Source organism: Haplochromis burtoni, unplaced genomic scaffold (genome assembly GCF_018398535.1).
Source record: "Haplochromis burtoni strain Fernald_Lab_line unplaced genomic scaffold, NCSU_Asbu1 Contig_22, whole genome shotgun sequence".
Lineage (NCBI taxonomy): Eukaryota > Metazoa > Chordata > Actinopteri > Cichliformes > Cichlidae > Haplochromis > Haplochromis burtoni.
The window spans coordinates 2,597,109-2,607,222 of NW_024582383.1; the positions used below are offsets into that span (position 1 = coordinate 2,597,109).

Sequence of the window (10,114 nt, forward strand, 5' to 3'; positions counted from 1 at the left end):
CCCGGGCTTTAGGACGTCCAACGCTAACGAGAGGGTGGACCTAGCAGAGAGGGCGGGAGGAGTAGAGTAAGAGCTCTCACACTGTTCCTAATAAAACGCAATGTCATCACGTTGTTAAATCCCGCCACGAAATTTGCAGATTATGTTTCCTGAGCTTAATGGCAAATTGTTTGCCTAAAAATCGGGAGAATCGTGACAAGTGCTAATTGCAATGAATCCAAGACCCCAAATTAGTTATCATCACTTTTCTTGTTATTTGAACAGCAGCTGTTACGTAAGACATAGCAGGAAATGTATATAAGCAGTGACAGTCGTTTCTCTCTTCTCTCTCTCTGTCTCTCTATTTCTCTCTCTCACACACACACACACCACACATATATATGTGTGTGTGTGTGTGTGTGTGTGTGTGTGTGTGTGTGTGTGTGTGTGTGTGTGTGTGTGTGTGTGTGTGTGTGTGTATTTTATAGTTCATTGTTTTGTTTAAACGATAGGAACAATATTTTTTGACTTAAATAGACGATCTTTGTCCTGGAGTAACCGCATTGGCCAATAACACCATTGAGGGGCGGGGATTTCCGGCAGTCTCGTGTCTTCATGGTTCATAGTGGGCGTTGAATAGCGTCTTCTTCTTCAGCTCATACTTCACGATAACGTTACCCAAGTTAAGCTACGTCAAACCGGGAAATTTATAGGTTTAGCCGGTCGACGAAGATGACGGAAAGTGCTACGAGTAAGCTGCTAAACGGGGACATTTGTCACCGGACCTCGAATGGTAAAAAGGCCAGTAAAAATGGCTTCGTGAAGGATCACTCTCTGTTTGAACAGCCACAGAAGTATCGCCGCCCCAGAGACAAGGTAAGGCCCAACCGTCAACTGCTAGGGCACATCCATATACAAACAGCTCTTCAGCATAGTTTGAATTAATCCTGTTAGTGTTAGCCTGTGAGCCGTTCGTTTGTATTACTTCTGTTTGTACTGTGGCCACATATTCCTGTGAGGGAGTGTGAGTAGCTGCCACATGACTGTGACCTCACGAGTTAGCTGCTATATTAATGAAATTAGCCAAGACTGAAGTCTGAGCAGTTGGTTCACGTCTTTATTAGTATTGTTATTATTTCATATTCCGTACGTTTGTTTTACGCTTTCTCCTTCAGCGCCATTCAGCATAGAAAAAAAAAACTGTAAACCACCGTTAGATTCCTCTTCTTTTGGACATTACTGCTGGTATTTTCCCTCATTTCTAACTTTTATATTTTTAAAATTATTCAACTTTATTCAACAAATATTTATAATGTATTTCAGTGGGGGAGACTGTTCAAATCTTCTTTCAACTTACTCATCTTTCATCTCTAACTACTTCCACATACGTTGACCTACAGACACAAAGTTTGAATGGTGTCTGTGGTGTTCAAAGTTTGAGTTTAATGCTTTTTTTTTCACCCGTTTCAGAGTTTATAATGGGTGTCTATGGAATGTTGGCAATTACAGTGAGAAAAGCCAAATGCCAGAGTGGCATAGATCAAAAGATGCATCTTAAAATCTTCTCTTTCAACTGCTGCTGTGTCCACAGTTTGGTCTACAGTTATCAACAATGCATCTTTCAAAACTAACACATGTAAACTTTTTAAACTGTGGATGCAAGTGAAGGGAGTAACTTCTAACCAACCCATAGAGACATACTGTGTTGTATTTTTAGTTAGTTTGTCTCAACAGCAGGAAAGACTCCACTTTTTAAATTGCTCCTGTGGCCACATTTATGACAGCAGGAGCATAACGAACACACTGTTGTGTGTCTGTAGTGGGTTCTCCCCACATTTCAGTGATTTAAAGAATATGAACTTTCAATATTCATTCAGATGTTTTGTGATTCTAAATTTCTTTTGGTATTAGTCAGCTTTTTCTGAATGATTCGGCCTATTTCAGCTCATTCAATATGAGATTACATTTCAGCTCAAAACATTCAGCTATCAGCATTCACACTGCAGTTTCTTCAGGAAATGCATTCTCTGGTGATCTCATACAGTCTACACTTTTAGGCCTAATACTATAAACCTCAAGCTAGCTGTTTAAGTTAAAATTAACTTGTACGTACTTTTTATTTTTAAATAAGCATTTCTCTTTAACATATTCCAATCTAGAAAGTCACTACTGTGATTCTACCTTGTATTGGGTTTTACTGCGCTGTATAGGCTACATATATACTTATGCTGTCAAGGGGAGCATGCCACCTGATCAGGCCTGACTGCAGTGGAGACTTTTTTCTGTAACTTTACACTCTGTTGTTTTTCACCTCTTGCGTGTATATTGCACCTGTGCCAGGTGAAATCAGACAGGCCTTTGTTTGCGCTGACCCCAGTATGAGACGACTGAGGTCCTGCGGAGTTATTACCACAGAAACTTATCAGTATCCTGGGAGAGAAGGACACCACTACTTTCACATGACACTTGAGCAGGAGATGAATGTCTTCAGGCTGTGAAGGGTGGGGTCCTTCCCTTTCATTCCCAAGGCAGGAATGAAACTCACAAAAAGAATGGAAAAAAACTCTTTTTGAAAGTGTGGTGTTTTTTTGGGGGGGGTTTTGGGGGTTTTTTTTGTTTGTTTTTTTTTGTGGTAGTGGAGGTCTGCCTTGTGTTTGTTGTTTTTAGCTTGTTTAAATTAAACACAGAAGGGAGACCGCATTAATCCAACAGCATTCAGAATGCTGATTTCAACACTAATGCATTTACATTACTAGATCCAGATTTTGTGGCTATATTAACAGCTTAATCCTTAAAGATATATATAGACGCTCGTTTTAACATCGTCAAAGTTGCAAATAATGAAATGAGTGTATGTGGCGGTAAAGGCTGTGAACCGAAAGATCAGTTTAGAAAAGTTTCTTTTTCCTACTCTTGCCTCTGTGTGAGTTACTGGTAGCGAATATGGTCATCTTAGGGACACGAGGCTGACTGCTGCCCTACCCACCTGCTCCTCAAACCTTCAGTTTATGAGGGCGGGGCCTGTAATCAGCTGGTTTAAGGCAAAAAGTAAAAGCTAATGGAGTCCCAAAAAAAAGAAACCTGGAGCTAGAAATGCGCACATTAGGACCTCTTTAATTTTATTTGGCAATGTCAAACTGGGTGATTGGCCTTGGTCATTGTTATACATGGTATTTACACTTAAACTGGAATTGCTGTAAATGGTGAAAAAGCGTTCTCCTGTGCCTGCTTTGATTGGGCACTCTGCTTGCTGTTGATAAGGCCTTGAATTTGTTGTTGCTTCCTGGTGAGACCTGTGTTTGATGGAGGAATAGGGTTGTTAATAATTTCTCTCTTTTAGCAGCACTGTTTTTTTTGGTTTTTTTTAACTGTTTCCTTCGGTCAGCTAGTTGAAATGAGCGTTCCCTGTCGATCGAGTGCAGTATTTAACACATTTTACAGTAAAGACTGGATTTCAGTGACGGATCAATAATCACGTATGACAAGTTTATCGAAAAATGGTTGGAAGAAGGATTTGAGCTTGCAGAGGGAAAGATCCTTTCAGCTGACAATTAGACATAATTTGTTGTGTCTGATGTGAACCGTACACCAAGAGCTGCTCTTATTATGTATACAGTGTAATATGATCTGCTGAACTGCAGAGGAAGCATGAGAAAGAGCAAACATAAAGGGTTGTTTTTTTTGGCTGTTTCTCTGGGTGCAGTTTCAGTGATGCTCGTCTATAAACAAATGGGACCTCTGGTGTAGTTTTTTTTTTTTTAAACAGAGTAAATCTGAAGCCAGGCAAACTACATCTAGTCTTGTTGGCTGCCATCGGTATGCAACAGTCTGTTTGAACAGTGCACTTGAACAGGACTGTTTTGTGCTCACTGCTTTCAGAAAACATGGCTGCCCGAGTGCTATTCTCTCAGTGCTGTTTCAGTGAACCTTTACCTGTGTGTTTGGGTTTAGTTACACACCCTGTGCACACACATGCACGCTTCTCTCCTGGTCATAAGCTCAAAGGTGTTTCTCGGAGAGGCATGACTGGTCATATGCGATATGGCTGCTAAGCTGCAGGGCAGAGCAATGTAATGAGTAACTGCCCTCATCGGTTTACTGTTACCAAAAAAATCAAATAGCCAAGCTTTTTTATTATTATTTTTTTCAATGTTGTGCTGCTCCACCAATCTATGACCACATTTATATCACCTCACAATCCAAGATCAATATAACTATTCATAAAGCTCAGTGACTCAGAGCCCTAGAGGGAATGGGCTTGGGGGGGCTGCAGTGACACAGGAATGCCTCAGTGTCCACGAATATATGTGCTTATTGTGTAACTTTTAGCTTTCTGACAGTCTTTGCAAGACAAACTCAAACTCCAGCTTAAACCGGAGTGACCGCTGTGTTTTGGAGTTCTTGTATAGTAGTAGTAAGCGAACAGATCTGGCGAGATGCGGAAATGGTCTTAAATCTATATCTCACACTCAGATTGGCTGGTTGAATCTGCACAAAGATGTTTAAATTTCACTTGTTAATTGAAATTGAGATTCTAACCTTTTGTTTTGTTTTTTGTTGACTTCCAGAACCAAAATGTCCCCCATAATTACAGCTTGTACAAGAAACCATTTGTGGAATCCTTCGAGGAGACTCCTCTATGGGTTGCTGTGCTCACCTACATGGGCTACGGTATCCTCACCATCTTTGGCTACCTCAGAGACTTCCTTAGACACTGGGACATTGAAAAGTGCCATGTGGCCCGTGAGAGAGACGAGCAGAAGGTAATGAAGTGTATACTGACGTTTTTCACATACAAGACAAATTCAGGGGACAAATTCCAAACAAGACAAAATAATCTAGTCGTCCTACTTTTATTGCAACATGTTTTATGTTTGAATTTTGGATATTTGATGTCCGAAAAGAGTTGGTGTTCATGTTATGTTGTTTTACATCTGGTTCAGAGATTGCTCCTAATTTAAACTGTCAAGATTATGTTAGAAATCGTCTGCACTTTCTTGCTTTCTTTCTGCAGGATTTTGTCCCCCTCTATCAGGATTTTGAAAACTTTTACACCAGGAATTTGTACATGCGGATCCGAGACAACTGGAACCGCCCTATCTGCAGTGTTCCTGGTGCCAAGGTGGACTTGGTAGAGAGAGTAACTCACGACTACAACTGGACGTTTGAGTAAGTCGCTTGTTTTTTGTGTTGTTTTTGTGGTTCTTTGTCTCCATGTGTTTATTTTGAATAGAGGTGTTTCACACGAAGGTCATTACTCCCCTGAGAGGTGTGTGTGTCTGTTCCATTAATATGCACTTTAAGTCACTGACCTTGCAGTTCTGATAATGAGAGTGACGTAGTCTCTCTGAGGTGTGTATTTCTGTGTCACTGATTTACACACAGTTTACCGACCTTGTGTTTCTGATAGTGAGTGATGCAAGGCATGATTCACGTGGTTATGTTGAAACCACTGCTTTCTGTCACATGATGTCCTAAGATACACCCTACACAACTCATTACAGTAAAGTATGAAAGAGAAATCATCCCTGAACATGCTGACATCCCAAAGCAAACTGGCAGTCGGTCCTTTAAAGCCTCAAATGTATTTCCCTTACACCTGTAGATTTCCAGAGGTACTATTTAGGAAAATATGATTAGACGATAATGACGAACCAAATTAGATGAGTGAGTTGATCATTTTTATTTCTGTGTTTACTTCAAGGGCGTTCAGAGTGCTTTAGCTCAGTGCCCTAAAAGAGCAGCTTACTTCTGTAAAACTTTAAATACAAACAGATTCCTGTTCTGCCAGGAATCTCTCGGCATACAGTTTTTGTGCTGATGTTAATGCCAGAGGAGGTTTGGAATTCTGTAGTTAATGAGTCTGCAGAGCTTTGGCGACTTTTACCTACGATTAGAGCTGGGCGATATGAGATTTTTTCATATCACGATATGTTTTTTTCATTTCAGGCGATAACGATATCTATCACGATATAAGCCAAATAACTATATTTGTAAGATTTAAATGTGCCGTTGCTCACAAGTAAAATGTGAAATAATCAGCAGCTTGTTTTATTTAAATATTTATTTCCCATAATAAGTTCAACAGGGTAGATGTACTTAAGGAACATGAGACTTTTTCAGATAAATAAAGGCAAATATTGCAAACTACACAAAAGGCAGCCGCTAAAGCGTTTAAGTTTCAAAATAGAACAAACGAAACAGACTAAATTGTCAATTCCACTTAGAAACAAAATATTAATTCTAAAAATAAATCTTAGTTTGTTTTACAGAAGAACAGACAAAACTGACTAACTTTTGTCAATATCAAATAAACTGAGAACTAAAAGGAAATTCTCAATCTCTCCTTGTTGTATAGCTGAGCTTTTCAAACAGTTTTAACAGTTACTTTAGTCTGACAAAAGCCGAATGACGAATTAGCGCTTCCAGTCAGAGATTGAGCATGCACCAGGTTTATTGTATTTCCAGACTTGCTTTCGGCACAATTTACAGTGCACGCTACTCTGTTTTTTGTCAGACTTGAAATAGCCGAAATACCTTCACACTACGGAACTTCTATGGCTCTTCCGTTCGACAATCTCTCCGGCGTTGGAACCATCATCTGTTTTCTCTTCGGTCACGCTCGGTTGATTTTTCTCTAGTCAGTCATTTCCTCCATTACCGCTGGCTGCTTCCCAAACAAATACACATGTGCGGCACGTAACAAGTCACGTGATAGCTGCGGCTGTGATTGGTTCGGCGCTGCTTAATTTGGATTGGCTGTTCTTTTTTTTTTCTTTTTTTTTTTTTAAAGAGGACAAGAGAGATGAGACCTATCGCAATAGTTTAACTTTTCCTCGATAGAAAAGTTATTTCGCAATACATATCGTTATCGTTCTATCGCCCAGCTCTACCTACAATCCACCGTAACTTTAAAAGGTCCACTGCTTTTTAGCTGAGTTGTTGTGGTTCCTAAATGCTTCCATTTTGCAATAATGCCACTTACAGCTGCTCATGAAATGTCTGGGAGGGAAAACTTTCATGAACTGACTTGTTGCAAAGGTGGCATCCTGTCACAGTGCCATTGCTGGAATTCAGTGAGCTCTTTAGAATGACTGATTATATCACAAAAGTTTGTGAAGGCAGACTGCAAAGCCAGGTGTGTACGGCATTTGGCAGTAGGGCTGAAAACAGGTGTGGCCCAGTACTTTTGTTCATAAAGTCCGGCTCTGCTCTAAGTTTCTTTCTGTTAAAGGGGATGTTGTTATTTCTCCCTATTGTAGGTAGCACGAGCTAGCACATGCTACCTACAATAGGGTACATTAGGGTCTTTATAATGTTAAGTGATCTGTAATTAAAGAGTTGAAAAGTTTATTGACAGCTACTGAATTTAGTTCAGTAGCTGTCAATAAACTGCTCTGCTTATTTTAAAGACTATCATTCTTTAAAAATATTTCTCTGATTAGTATCTATTGTTTTAAAAAATGCAGCATACCTGCCAAATTCTATTGATAACATAATAGTTTATTATTCCAATGTGCATGATAACATTGGAAGCTGAAATGTAAACACTAAAAAAGATTTGCATTGCAAAATGAGCAAACAAGGTTAAAGAAACAACTTTTTTAAAAAAAATTTTTAAACCCAATTTTCTGTCTCTTCCCGTCAGGCATACAGGCAAAGTGGTGAAGGACGTTATCAACATGGGCTCATACAACTACCTCGGCTTCGCTGAGAACACCGGAGCGTGTGCCGATGCTGCTCTCGAGGTCACAAAAATGTATGGAGTGGGAGTGGGCAGCACTCGCTGTGAGATGGGTAAGGGGTGAAATCTTTTGAATGTTGACATTTGGTCTGTGAAATCCTTCTTGTGATTCGTCATCCTTCAAGGATGCTTTTTTCCACTATGAGTAAAAGTGGAATTGCCCAGACTCTCCACTTCCACTTAAACCGCTGCTCCACATTTGTTTTCACTTTCAGGATGCATCAGTAGCCACAGCTCAAGTGCTGAAATAATAATCTGTGATGGGAGCTTTGAAATTCAAATCCTTTTACAGTTCAGCACCTAGTATGCTGCTCTTTTTCTCTTTTTCTTTATTTTTTTTTCTTTTTTTCTTTACTTTTTTTTGGGGGGGTGTAGCTTAAGGGAAATGGACTGACTTCACCGATATGATAGAAAAGGCAGCGTGACTTAGAGAAAAGTCTGTAATTTAAATATTAGAGGAACCTGAAGAGCTGCTGTGATTTTTTTTTTTTTTTTTTTTTTTTTTTTCAGATTTAACTTGGACATCCACGAGGAAATGGAGCAATGGTTGCCAGGTTTCTGGGAGTTGAGTCAGCCATGGCTTTTGGATGGGTTTTGCAACCAATTCCATGAATATTCCTGCTCTCATGGGGAAGGTGAGGAATTTCATTCACTTCCATTGTCCCTCAAATGTATTCATCTGAGTCTGTACGTATGTTATCACGTTGAGCCCTTTGTGAGTGTTGGTAACAGCAATTTCTGCTGAGGAAACCCACCTCTTCCTGTATAAAGTGAAAATGGGATATTTACTGGATACCAGGCGAAGATCCTGCCCTCCCACAGAGCTACTGCCCAATGTCACTTATAAATGTAAAACTAAATACTTTACAAAGGCCTTGCCAAAACAGTTGGAAAAAAATCACTCCATAATACATCCTGGTCAAACAGGTTTAATCGGGGTCTCTGGGTGTGGGGCCTGGGGTGTTGTGTTGGTGGGAAAACCAAAATGTGTTTGGCACAATCATGCATTCAGATCATAATTCAGATTGCAGAGGATGCCAGAGGGGACAGGATAAAAAAAAAAAAACCCAACAACAAACAAAAACAGGGTATTTTTTTTCAGATGGATAGCCACACTTGTAGAGTTCAGGTTGTTCTAAACCCGTTAGTTTCTGGGAAAGTTTTCAAAACATCTGAGTGTTGGAATTCCTGTTGTTCCAGCCGTGATGCTTTTCTTCTGTAGCTGGTGGGGAGGTAGAAACCTGTGCTGATAGGCACGTGTCACTGCACCTTGTGAGTCAGAGCATACGTCTTTATGACCATTAATGACAAACGTGGGAAAGGAAACAACATCGAGACTGACATTTAATCAGACTGCTCTTGTCATAAAAATTAATAAATTCTTAACCGTGGTTGTCACGTTTCTACTAGCTCACATCCTTGTCCTCATAGTGTGATGTTGTAACGAACTCGGGTTTTCATTGGCTAGAGGAACTTTTATTTGACCGTTTGGGCGTGTTGATTTTAAGAGCTGGGCAGGCTGCCATTTTGCTATGTTATCTGTTTTTGTTTTGTTTTGTTTTGTTTTTTAAATGGGTTGGTATTGCTTTTAATGATGTCTTTTTTGCTTTCAGTCTGTATGAACTTAACAATTATCGAGCCATTTTTTATCTGTCATATTTAATTCACAGTGTGTCAGTTATGTGACTTCTTCTTGTAATATTTGCCTCTTGTACTAAAGGCTTACCTTAAGTGTAACCTAAATAACAATAGATCCATCCCTAAACAAGGATGAGCGAAGACAGTTCTTTAAATTCTGAGCTATATACATTTCTGGAGAAATAATGGCGTTCTGCTGTTCTGGCTACTTGGTGAGCTGCTAAAGTTACGTGAAAATGTGTAAACTTTGTCGCTTTCATTTGAAAAATTCATTTCTGTTTGCGGTTGTAGGGTTGCCTCATCCTGAGCGACGAGCTGAATCATACGTCGCTGGTGCTGGGTGCTCGTCTGTCGGGCTCCACGATTCGGGTCTTCAAACACAACAGTGAGTGACTTCCAGTTTTAACCTCTGACCTGCAAGCAGTTGAGCTGTATTTTGCGTTACACCCAAAGCTTGACATTACACTGGAGACAAAGGATTAGAATGGATCTTTCAACTCTATGCAACAATTAACAATAATTCCCGTTAAGTCAAAAGGATAGGAAAGACATTCAGCGTGGGTGTGTGCGTACGTTTCAACATGCTGCTTTTATAAAATCCAAACTATTTTTTTGGAGACTTGCTTACTCACGTCTGCAGTTATACATTGACTGTATTGTTTCCAGTGCTAAATAACACATTATAGGGTGTGGTTATTTTTCGGCTCAGGATAAAAACATGACACACACACACACACACACACACACACACAC

General features: G+C 39.8%; 1 protein-coding gene across 1 annotated transcript in view; it reads left to right on the forward strand.

Moving 5' to 3' along the window:
* Positions 1-546: 546 nt before the first annotated feature.
* sptlc2b (serine palmitoyltransferase, long chain base subunit 2b) overlaps positions 547-10,114 on the forward strand; it is a 42,252-nt gene continuing 32,684 nt past the window's right edge. Inside the window, 8 exon segments of the mRNA XM_042218699.1 lie at positions 547-855; positions 4,548-4,742; positions 4,994-5,148; positions 7,628-7,783; positions 8,234-8,262; positions 8,265-8,309; positions 8,312-8,358; positions 9,653-9,746. Of these exon segments, the coding sequence (XP_042074633.1) occupies positions 712-855; positions 4,548-4,742; positions 4,994-5,148; positions 7,628-7,783; positions 8,234-8,262; positions 8,265-8,309; positions 8,312-8,358; positions 9,653-9,746 (865 nt within the window). The 5' untranslated portion in view covers positions 547-711.